General features: G+C 44.8%; 1 protein-coding gene across 1 annotated transcript; it reads right to left on the bottom strand.

The window, feature by feature from the left end:
* Nucleotides 1-1,911: 1,911 nt before the first annotated feature.
* On the bottom strand, nt 1,912-12,062 carry Ces2f (carboxylesterase 2F). Its single transcript, XM_039098142.2, has 12 exons — nt 11,950-12,062; nt 11,148-11,358; nt 9,284-9,425; nt 8,547-8,680; nt 8,207-8,465; nt 7,376-7,474; nt 6,812-6,952; nt 6,612-6,692; nt 6,266-6,410; nt 5,728-5,865; nt 5,269-5,341; nt 1,912-4,840 (listed from the first exon to the last, which is right to left on the bottom strand). The coding sequence occupies exons 1-12, from the start codon at nt 12,023-12,025 to the stop codon at nt 4,654-4,656; spliced, it is 1,686 nt and encodes a 561-aa protein (XP_038954070.1). The 5' UTR covers nt 12,026-12,062; the 3' UTR covers nt 1,912-4,653.
* Between the last annotated feature and the right edge of the window lie 291 nt (nt 12,063-12,353).

Raw genomic sequence — 12,353 nt, forward strand, 5'->3', positions numbered from 1 at the left:
AATGTGCTTCCCTGTTTTTTTTATTAATTTTGTTTTAAAGTCTGTTTTATTAGATATTAGAATGACTCCTCCACTGGAAGAGCTTGAAGGGGCTTGAGACCCCATATGTACAACAATGCCAACCAACCAGAGCTTCCAGGGACTAAGTCACTACCCAAAGACTATACATGGACTGACCCTGGACTCCGACCTCATAGGTAGCAATGAATATCCTAGTAAGAGCACCAGTGGAAGGGGAAGCCCTGGGTCCTGCCAAGATTGAACCCCCAGTGAACGTGATTGTTGGGGGGAGGGCGGTAATTGGGGGGAGGATGGGGAGGGGAAGCCCATATAGAAGGGGAGGGGGAGGGGCTAGGGGGATGTTGGCCTGGAAACCGGGAAGGGGAATAACAATTGAAATGTTAATAGGAAATATTCAAGTTAATAAAGATAAAAAAAGAAAAGAAAGAAATACACCATGGTCACACTGGAAAAAAAAAAAAAGAATCGCTTCTCCAGCTTGGGTCTACTTGCTTGGAAAATTTTCCAGCCATTTACTCTGCAACAACAACTTTCTTTATTACTGTGGTGAGTTTCTTGTATGTAGCAGAATGATGGATCTTGTTTTCAAATCAATTCTGTTAGTCTGTGTCTTTTTATTGGGAATTGAATCTGTTGATGTTGAGAGATATTAATGACTAGTGATTATTACTTCCTGGTAATTTGACATGGGTGGTATTTGTGTGTGTGTGTGTGTGTGTGTGTGTGTGTGTGTGTGTGTGTGTGTGTTGTACTTTTATTGAAGTTACTTATTTTCAATGTTTTCTTAGATGTAGTTATCATCCTTGGGATGGAGTTTTGCTTCTAGTATTTTTTGTATGGCTGGATTTGTGTATACATATTGTTGAAATTTGGATTTGTCTTGAAATATGTTGTTTTTTCTATCTGTGATGATTGGGAGTTTCACTGGGGATGGATAGTTGTCAAGGCTGGCATCAGTGATATTTAGAGGTTGCAGGGTATCTGTCCAAGCCCTTCTAGTTTTTAGAGTCTCCCTTGAGAAGCTGTGTATAATTCTGATAGTAAGCAACACAAAGCCTGTTCCATGTCCTGTTTGTTCACAGTTTGGGCATGGTCCTAGTAGTGGATAAGGCATTGGGTCAGTTATGCACAGTCATAGTGTACCCCAATCCAGGTGGAGTCCTTTGTCATTATGCCCACATATTGGAGACCTTGAAGGGGTCACTGATAGGATTTGGGAGTCCCTGTCATGGTGAGTTTAAGCATCTTAAATGCCATTCTCAGCAGCTTCTCTGACAGGTTTGAGGGATACCACCTACCAAGCATATCTGAGTTAAACAACCTTTGTCTGTTTTTAGTTATCTGCTCTAAACTTTACCTGTATGTTAAAACAAAGAACCTTTAGTAAAGATATAGAGCATAACCATAAGTTTTGGAAGACAAAAACGAAATTCTAACAAGTGAAAACAATGTGATGCCTTCAAAACGCCAAGTGGGTTACTATTGCGTTACAATGTTTGGCTGTCAGGGTCACCAAGCGAGGTACATTGTTTTTGTTTTTTTGTTTTTCCAACCCATAACAGAGATGGCTGCCAGCCATGTGACTGCCCTTAAATCAGTAATGAAGTTATGACTCCTCCTTCTTTATCCTGTAGTCAAGATGGCAACCAGCCATGTGTTGTTTATACCATTCCTCCTGCCAGCCTGGGTGTAGTTGAGCAGGTGCAGTAGGAGATTTAAAAGAACCAAGTTGCTCCTTCACTGCCACTGTTGGCACTGTTGGTAGCTGCATGGATGGGAGGGAAGTGGGATTAGGGAGTGTGGGGCTAGGCAGCACCTGGGGCCACATGTGCTCAGCCACTGTCTCAGGGTTTCTATCCCTGCACAAACATCATGACCAAGAAGCAAGTTGGGGAGGAAAGGGTTTATTCAGCGTACACTTCAACATTGCTATTTATCACCAAAGGAAGTTAGGACTGGAATTCAAGCAGGTCAGGAAGCAGGAGCTGATGCAGAGACCATGGAGGGATGTTTCTTTTGGCTTGCTCCCCCTGACTTGCTCAGCTTGCTTTCTTATAGAACCCAAGACCACCCATAATGGGCCCTCCCATCCTTGATCACTAATTGAGAAAATGCCTTACTGCTGGATCTCATGGAGGCATTTCCTCAAGGGAGGCTCCTTTCTCTGTGATAACTCCAGCTTGTGTCAAGTTGACACACAAAACCAGCCAGTACACAAGTACACACCATTCAATGCAACCATACTAAAGATTCCCAAGTCCCAGTGGAGGTGGGATATGCAGCAATTGGCACCCCACATATGTCTAAATGTGTTGAAATATGATACAGTCATCTCAGAAGACACTTTGGCACAATATTTCTGGGAATGCGTTCTTTACTTCTTCAGTGTGGGTCCTGGGAATCAAACTCAGGTCATCAAGTTTTGTAACAAGTGTCTTTACCCCATCTGGTAAGTCTACATAACCTTTGAAAATTAAACATACACACGGTTCTATATATGTTTTCATCAAAAAATTGAAAGCTGTTGGCCACATAACATATTGCTTAGAAATGCCTGGTGATGCTGTTCTACAATCCTAGTACTCCAGAGGCTGAGGTGGGAGAATGGTGAATGGGACCCCAGCCTGGGCTACATAGTGAGAGCCTTCTCTCAAAAAACATTGCATTTTCCAACCAAAGCAGAGTCTTTACATGGAAGTGACTCAGATATGCAGCTGCTGAGAGGACAAAAGGAACCAAAGATTATACACCTCTGCAAGGACTAAAGGAAGAATTGCTTGACCTTGTCTTAAGGACGTTCTGCTGGCAGCTAAATACCAGTGGTTCCTCTTATAGGACAGGAACTGATACGGTGTTCCCTAGCCATCTCCAGGACCACAACAGAAGCAGAGCTTGAGGGCATGGAGGGATTGATTCTTGGAATGGATGAAAACTATGGGCTCAGCCACTCTGCCAGGTCTTATCACTCCCTTCATCTGTGCCCTAGTGTCCAAGAGAGGCAATGTAGGAGCCTTCACTCTCATCCAAAGGTGCTGGAAATGAAAAGGGATTTCGTCTTTGGAAAACTGGTTCCCCAAGGGAGGCAAATGGACCAGAGGTAGAGGGATGAGAAATTAAAAAAATCAATAGGACATCAGGACACACCCTCTCAATGACATCAATGCCTTAGGGGAAACAAAAGGTATGGTTTGGCACTATTGTAAATGACATAATATACAAGAGACCTTGAGTTGCTGGAGTTGAAGTTTTAGGGCAACAGTAACTTAAGAATGAAAATTAATCCCATGGACTGTCAAGAAGAGTCAGGACGTTACTGGAGAAATTCTATAAAACAAAAAGACACTCATGTACATGGTGAAGCCATCAGTCAGGGTTCCAGGGACAGGAGTGTCTTCTGCTAGACGCGTCAGCACATTCATACTTCTTCCATCTCACACCCACAACATACACAATAGCAAAGGATCTTTACAGATGTTATAGGTTCATGCAAGTATGAGTGTTGTAGTATTTACAAACACCATGGAAATAAGAGAAAATGTATTAATAGAGGAATGCCACCAAGGCCTCTGGTCAACCCCACCCTTGGCCTTGCTTGAGGTATTTATGAACACGTCAAGTTCAGTTTCTTATGAAAGTGGACAATTACTTCTTGGGAAGGAAACATGATATTTCCTCTGTAGGAGCAATCTGCATAGAGGTTTTCAGGGGCTGGCATGCTTAGTGCCTACTGTCAGAGAGGTCTGGGAGCTAAGCTCTAAAAGCCTGTGAGGCTCAAATTCACTTGCAGAAACTTAATTTCTAATGTGTCAATACCAAGAGTTGGGACCCTTACAGGGTGCTGAGTGTTAGAGTTTGCACATCCTACCTAGAGAGGACATGAGTGTAACCTTTGGATCAAACAGCTAGTGCTTGTCTCACAGCAGATCTGCTGGCAAACTGACCTTATATTCTTCAGTCTACAGAACTTCACATACATTTCTGCTGCTTACAAATCATACAGCTTATGAACATACTTTTGTTTATGCTATGCTGTCAAAACTGGTATGAAACTCCTGGGTTCAAGCAATCTTTCCTTTCAGTTTCTGAGTAGCTGGGGCCACAGATTCCTATCACAAGACTGGGAGCAGTTTGTGATCTGACTACAGAAGCAGCTTGAACTTAGGAAAACAATAGAACTTTAGATAATCGGGCCACTTATAAATATGTGGAAGCAATGGGATTTGCCAAGAGAAGGGTGTGGGGTTTTAATATAACCTACCCCATATAGTCAATATTCCCTCAAGTTTCTGGGGTCTTGGAGAAGAAAAGAAAATGGAGAGAAAATAAGTGGGGAGGGAAGAGTTGAATAGAGTCTAGTACCAGAGGAGTATGAAAAAAGATGCGAGTACTTTGGCACTTACACACCCACACTTACATGAGAGTCATCTTGGAGTAGGCCTAATAAAAAGTTTGCCTACCATTTTCAGTAAGGAATGACATGTAGAGTGTTGGTCATCTATGTTGGCAAAATAGACAACTATAGAGCTTAGAAATGGTTATGTGAATGTTGGAATTAACACAGCTTTCTAAATGGGTTGTGAGAACCTCTGGCTAACCTTGACTTTACTGAAGTTCACATACTTTTCCTGGGCACTATACATCTTTGATTGTATCATGAACTCCTTTTAGCTCTAGAATCTTCTGGGGAAGAGTCTTGGTCCAGAACTGCAGCCTTCTGGCCTTCAGGGCATGGCCCACAGAAGGGTGGATATCCAGCTGCAGGTACTGATCATCCTGGTTTGACACTGGCCAGTAGGGTAGACCTTTGCTGTTGGGATTCCTATGGATATGCCAAACAGTAGAGAAAAGTGAAGGTCACTTTAATATAAGGCCTGACCTCCCGATGTGAGACAGGGCAGTGAATTAAGAAGATGAGGGGCCTGATGGTGCAGACATTCTGATTTTGAAATGCAAGTCTGATCCACTAGTTTCTACTCCATGTGGGATAAGGTCACTTGGCCTGTTTTGTTTCTCCTTCTCAGAGGCAAGATCTAAAGAACAGTACCACAGTACTGTGACCCACCCACAGGTCACTGTGAAATGACCAGTTACCAGCACCTACAAAGTATCTGTTTCAGTATGCTTTGGGTACAGAGGACTCTAACACAAGATAAAGGATCCATGAATGCTAATGAGATCACCAATCACAAATGGATCCCTACATGAAGACCTAACCTTTAGGAGGTTGAGTAAAGATCATCCTCTCACCCATATCGTGCAAAGTTGGCCCAGTACTTCATCATCATCTTGCTCAGCAGCTTCTCTTCCTCAGTGAGGTCAACTGCAGAGAGAAGACAAGGGTCCAGATCCCAGCCACTTAATGCAGCTGCCAAAGTCGTGCTTCATATTCACCATGCCAGCTGTACCCTAAAACCAAACTCTAGGCTTCATTCCCTCCCTCCTTTATAACCCAGCATCAAAGACCCATCTAGTCCCCTGAGCAAATTCCCCCAGGCTCATGCCTGATCCAATGAATCCTGATTTTCTCTAACACAAGCTAAACTAAGAAAGATCCAGACTCAGTGTAGGTTTTGACCTGTGAGATGGTACACACTTGATCCTGTTTGTTTCAGAGTCTTGGACTCCGAAATTGAACTCAAGGCTCAGACATCCTTCAGGGACAAATTTGGTTCTCCATCCTGCTCATGGAAAATAAGAAAGACTCACATTTGGTGCCCCAGAAGAAGGATCCAAAGATAAGGAAAAGCTCATCACCATGGTCAGCTTTTACATGCCGTGGCCTGAAATTCTTGAGAAATCTGGATCCATGTTGGAATTCATAGAAGTAGACAGGAGCATGGGAACCTGAGGGCAAGGATACATGATCCCATAAGTGCAGCTTACCTCATAGAGTCCTGACCCACTTTTGGCAACAAGATAACTTGGTCTCAAGTTATCTGGACTCAAAACAGTTGAGTGTGGTGCCCCATCCTTGAGCACTGGCTGTGGGAAAAGCCCACTGTTAAAGAATGACTCTGCCCTCCCTGGGGGATCAAGTCACAGATACCACTCAGCTCTTTCTTCATCTGTACCCAGATAAGATGTCACCATCTTATACTCGATATAAGGATTTATTAGATAAAGACTCTTAGGGTCTGGAACCAGAGATTTGATCTAGACATAGGTCAAGTCTGGACCCTACAGAGCTTGCCTGGGACCCACCGCTCTGAGCTTCTACCCTCAACCTTGTTACAGATATACTCACGCTGAAAACGTGCTACTTGGAGTGCAGGGATTATGATTGTGAAGTCTCCTATCATCTCTCTGAACTGCATTTGGAGGGTCCGGGGGTCCTTAGTGTCTCCTATGTATTCTTCAATTAGCAGGGCACCACACTCAGGAGGCAGCATCTACAACATTGTGATGAGAAAAAAATGAGGTTGGGTGGGCAACATCCTTAGGGTAGGAAAATGCCAATGAGGTCTGTTACAGGGGGAAAGCTCTGAGTGACTTCAGCCAGCCAACCTTCTCTAACCCCCACTTTTAGGTATGCTGTCTGAGCAGTATATTGAGAGGTCCTCTCAATGGGGGCAGGTCTCAAAGATTCTCACCATCTGTGCCACTGTGATCTTCAGAATAGCCTGCAAGTTCCTTCTGGTTATTTTCTTTATTGTCTGAGAAAATTCAAAGACCTGGGTATGGAGAATGTTTCGAGTTTGAAATAGCTTAGATGTGGATCAATGAATCTCTGAGTTCCCATTGCCCACCATATGAGCCCTCAGACACATAGGAGATTAGATCTGGATCTTACTGTAGGGAGAATCCAGCCAAACTCATCATTGTTGACACCAATAATGCTGGGGACAGGGTGAAAGTCAGCAGAGGCCAGCAACTCCTTGGGATGTCTGGGTAGGAATTTCCCATCCACTACAACAGGCATAATCCTGAAGGCCTGAGGGCACATTCAAGGTCAGTATTGAAGATCTATCACACACACACGCACGCACGCACGCACGCACGCACGCACGCACGCGCGCGCGCACACACACACACACACACAGAGAGAGAGAGAGAGAGAGAGAGAGAGAGAGAGAGAGAGAGAGAGAGAGAATTGGGTGTTATCCATTATTTCCCCATTTCCCCATTGTCTCAGCAGGGTCATTCCCACCACACCTCTCCTCTCTCATCCCTGAAAAGACTCTACATTTAGACCCTGCTTACAGGACTCTATGAGGCAAGTTGCACCTTTCATTTTGCACCGAGGATTAAAAGGATGTCAAGCCAGGCACATAAAATAATTTGTCTAGAGTACCGAAGGACTTCCAGCCACACACCCTATTGCCTACCATCTTTCCAGACACACAATTCTGCCAACCTTGTTAATAGCCAGAATTTCTGCTTCACTCTTGCCTCGAAGGCAGTGCACCAGAGCTTCTGAGTTTGAAGTTTCACAATCAGATAGATTTGCCACCGTCTGTAATGGGAGTTGGCATGAGAGAGGAGTACCTTTTTAGTCCCAAGTTGGTGCTGTCCCTAAATATATCATCTTATTGTGTGCTATGTACAGTAGAGTGTGAAATTGTTCCCATTTTCCTGTTGCTCAGAGTTGACAGCTGAGAAATGGATCATTCTGTGTGTGTGCGTGCGTAGTTTTGGTGTGTGTGTATATGTTCTTGTGTAACAGTGGGCCTTATGTGCCACATTTTGCCTCTGAAAGTCAGAGGACAACCTGGATATCATTTGCCATCTTCCTCCTTATTTGAAACAGGTTCTCTTGCTGATGCCCACAGAAATGTAGTTGACCTTTAACCTTTAGAGCACCTCTGCCTCTGAGAATTGCTTTACCACCAAAACACTGGGACTGCAAATAAGTACCACCATGTCCGGCCTTATGTGGTTTCTGGGGACTTAACCTCCAGTCTGCACACTGGCACAGCAGGCTCTCTCATCTACTGAATCATCTCCCAAACCTATGCATACTGTTTATGGCCAATAATTAAAGCTGCTGGGAGGAGCTTTGTAAGCCACATAATGTATTCGGCATGTATAAAGTAGAGGGAAGTAGAGCCTCATCCTTGAACCTCTTAGAAATCATTGGAAAGAAACTATTTCCCATGGTCCTCGTTTCCCCATTGAACATAGTACTGGAGTACCAGAGGCTGAGGGCAATGGCAAAATGTCAGGACTAGGGTGATGGAGCACTTACTGTGAAGACTGTCTCAGAGGAGTTAGATATAAAGAGAGGCAGCAGAGCCACCCCACTTTCCATGATGGCTCGATGGAAGAGTCCTTGGGACATGGGGGACACAACATGGAAAGACACACTTGTGCCACCTGCTGACTGGCCAAAAAGTGTGACAGAGTCAGGGTTGCCTCCAAAGTTGGCAATGTTCTGCTGGACCCAGCGTAGGGAAGCCGTTTGGTCTAAGAATCCCCAGTTGCCTCTGGCGTACTCATCTCCGGTGCTGAGAAATGAAGGAGACAGGGATCAAAAGGCTGTTTAGGTTCTGCTCAGCCCCTGTTTCCCATCCCAGACCTATGCTCACCTGTAAAAGCCCAGGATTCCCAGGCGGTACTGGGTAGCAACCACCACCACATCCTCGGTGGCTGCCAGCCTGGATCCATCATACATGGAAGCCATGCCCATAACCAGTGCACCACCGTGGAGCCATACCATCACCTACAAAAGTCAAGAGATGCCAGAGGCTTCTATACAACACAAGCTTAATTAGAACTGCCTCCTGGATTATCAGCTGCTGTGTATCTCTGTGGATAAATACATACAAAGGACTCCTCAGCATCCTAGACACAGGCCACAGATGAGGAACTATAGTTCCATTAGCATATTTTCAAACCCCATTGTGGCATCAGGACTCTCGTAGCCTGGATTAATGGATATAAGTCCAGAGTAATGTCTCTAGCAATCTCAGACTCCTCAAAGGTGTGGAGAATGGTATCTCCACAAGTATTTTTTTCTGATTATGAATCAAAACGCTTACCAATTTTCATAGGTACAACCAATATTCCAAAGCTAGAAATTTGGCTTATCTCAGTGTTCAGCCCTTGGACACCTGACTGGGTCTCTAGGGCTCAAATTTGTAGTATGTGTCCTTAGTTAATCTATAATCCAACTCCTAGGTCCTATGATGTTCCACATGGAAACAAAACAAAACAAAACAAAAGAAACAAAAACCCAAAACCTTCGACCCACTAAAGGGTAAGGCTTCTCATCAGGGTCTACACTGCTTTACCTCCACCCAGTTGACCATGGCCCAATTCTCACAGGTAAGTTAGAGCTCTCATTGGCATGAGCTGGTACGTAGATGTTGAGATACAGGCAGTCCTCAGACATAGAGAAGTGAGGCATGATCATCTTTATCCTCTTCAGACCCTCTAAATTCACTATATCATCATTTTGTAGACACCTGTTGACAATGACAGATGCTAAATCCCAAGAAATGTTCAGCGATCAAAACCTGTGTGTCCTAGTAATATTAGACAATACACCCATAAGTCTCACCAACAGTAAAGCGTAAACATGAGATGAATAATAACAACATACGCAGACATACAAAAGTAGGTAAGTAGAGAGTATGAGGTCTCAATCTACATGGAATTAGAGGTAAATAAGGAATACTTAGAGTGGGAGGAAAATCTCCCCTAAGAAAGAGTGCCCTCCTATAGGTTATCCAATACTAAATGGCTGGCCGTAACACACACGCACACACTATTAAACAGACTAAGCAGGTTATATTTAGAAATGTGTGTGTGTGTGTGTGTGTGTGTGTGTGTGTGTGTGTGTGCACATATATGCATGTAGCAACAATCAACAACAAAAGAGGCCAAGAATTTGAGAGAGCAATAAGGGCTATATGGGAGGGCTTGGAGGGAGGAAAACAAAGGGAGAAATGATGTACTTATAATCTCAAAAATTAAAAGAAAATAGAAAGCAGATTCTTAGGAGTTTCTTCTAGTCACCCTCAACACCTCCTCTTACACAGCATTCCTCTCTACAATCTCCTTCTATCAAGGCAAGGGTTACTGGCTCTGTGGAGGCTGAGAGGCGTACAGATTTCCAGGGAGGTTTCTGGTTGAGTGGAAACAGACCTTCATGAGATTGGAACTTTGGGACTTCTTGGATTCTCTATGGAAATGATTAACTGCGGGTAGTGCTGTTCACCCCCTTCCTCGTACTATTTATTTAGAATCACCTGGGAAGAGAGTCTCCAGGATGAATTGTCTAATATCAGGTTGACCTGTGGGGATTACCTTGCTTACATAAATCAAAGTAAAAATACTTGTTTATTGTGGGTGTCACCATTCCCTAGCAAGGGACTTCTTAACTGAGTGAGTAGCAAAAGTGTGCTGAGTATTAGCAAGCAATCATGCATTCTTTGCTCTTTCTTCCCAATTACAAATGTGATTTAACCAGCTTTCCCTACTGGGGACTCTCCTAAAGAACCTCCCCCCTATGATGGTTGCAACCAGGAACCGTGACCTGTGGTGAATCCTTCCTTCCCTAAGTTGCTTTTGTCAGGGTATTTTTATGACAGCAACAGGAAATGAAAGTAAGGCTCCTGGATATTTGGGTGCTGTGTCCACAATGGTACTGTAAGAATGAATGGACAATACTGTACCATAGGGAATAAGAAATCCTTTATCCCATGTCCAGGCTCTCAGGGAATCTCGTTTTCCTATATGTTTTCCATGGAAGCTTTCATGCATGACTCTTAGACAATGACACTTAACCTTCTGGGTTGTCGCAGTGACTCTGTAGGATACTTATCACTGCTGCTCTCCTGAGGGACTTGTAGTGCATACACCAGACTCAGGGCTCTTCTTGCTTAATATAAACACACTGATCAGAGAGTTCACTTGGCACAATCTGATTCTGGGACGAATTTGGATGTTCCTCACTGTAGTACCAGGAGTTAACTCCCTATACATACCAAGCTCTATCCTGGGAGTCTGACACAGTTGTTACATGCTAATCCTTAGCACATGCAAAAGAAAAATGCATGGGAGATATCCCTCATCACAGGCAGAGAACTGCTCTGTAGCTAAGAGGGAGGAGACACGTTAGCATGGCTTAGATCTTGAAGCATATTTCATCCCAGTACCAGAAACCTTCTGGGCCCAGAACTTACCTGGCCGGCTCTGAGGTTCCATCTCTCACACCACTCCATGGCTCAGGAGCCTCAGGAGGTGCAAAGCGCAGTGGTCCTACGGGTGGCTTGGCAAAGGGAATTCCCAGGAAGCTGTGAACACCGGATTTGGTGCCTTTCAAGTGGACGAGCTTGCCTTGGACCAGGCCTGTATGTGTGTTTCTGATGGGGTTGGCCTCTGATGAGTCATGACCTGTTAAAGAGATACCATCTGAGTTAGTTTTCTGTAATCAGTTGCCACCAGTTTGTGGGAGTTCCATTTCATTGTCACCAGAGCTCACAGGAAGGGAACTCAGGGTCCCCCGATTCAGCTGTGGCATATGAGTATAACGGCTTCCTTATCCCTCAGGCCCAGGAGCCTTTCCTTGTACCCCTCTGAAGGGTGTCACAGCATTGCTCTGGCCAAAGAGGTCATACACTCAGTCATTTGGCAGCACGAAGTTATTACTGTTACGATTACCCAAAGTTAAGAACAGTCACAGCCACGCACAGATGTGGGAAATGCCCCTTCTGCTCTTCTCCTGACCTTCAGGTCCAGCTCCTTGGAGCCCTTCACACTGGGCTGGCTCCTCAGTTTCTCTTAGACATCTCTGACCCTCGGTGTGCTATGGCACCCACTCTGTGAATTTTAGTGGGCGCATTGTGTGGCTCACATTCCCCATGCTTTCAACTGCCATCTGGATGAGCTCCTCCCTCCCTGGTGCCTTCTTCCCACAATCTCAGCTTCCAAGTGACCCGGGCAGCTCTGACCCTGCTTCCCACCACCCCACATATGGAGTCTCACCCTTCACATGGAGGAGGAGAATCAGGAGTCCACAGGCCACAGCATCCAGGCATCCAGGGAGTCTGTGCAGCAGCATGATCAGCTCCCAGACCTGAGTCTGTTCTTCTACAGACTGACAGTGTTCCAATAACCGAAAGCAGAATATATAGGCCTTGCCCAGACAGGACCAAAGGGAATGTAGGTGGGAGAGCATGTGGGGCGGGGCAAAGTTTTTTCTTCCTGACAACTAAAGGCAGAAATGACAGGAGCCAATGACCAACTTTAGGAAAAACACACATCTGAAGTTTCTGCTCTTTGGCCTCATGAGGAGGCACAGGTGGCTTCTGCACTCCTGCGGTTCTTCTGGGATACTAGGAACCCTGTCTCCAAACCTAGATTCACAATGACTGCTGTTCTTGTGCTCA

This window comes from Rattus norvegicus, chromosome 19, assembly GCF_036323735.1.
Source record: "Rattus norvegicus strain BN/NHsdMcwi chromosome 19, GRCr8, whole genome shotgun sequence".
Classification (NCBI taxonomy): Eukaryota; Metazoa; Chordata; class Mammalia; order Rodentia; family Muridae; genus Rattus; species Rattus norvegicus.

Bases quoted from the DNA above. Each gene is read 5' to 3' on its own strand.
- Ces2f (XM_039098142.2), bottom strand. From the start codon at position 12,025: ATGCTGCTGCACAGACTCCCTGGATGCCTGGATGCTGTGGCCTGTGGA. The intron at 7,475-8,206 runs GTAAGTGCTCCA...CTCCCATTACAG, and splicing joins CCTCTGAGACAGTCTTCACA to ACGGTGGCAAATCTATCTGA. The intron at 5,342-5,727 runs GTGAGTCTTTCT...TTCTCTCTGCAG, and splicing joins CTTCTTCTGGGGCACCAAAT to TTGACCTCACTGAGGAAGAG.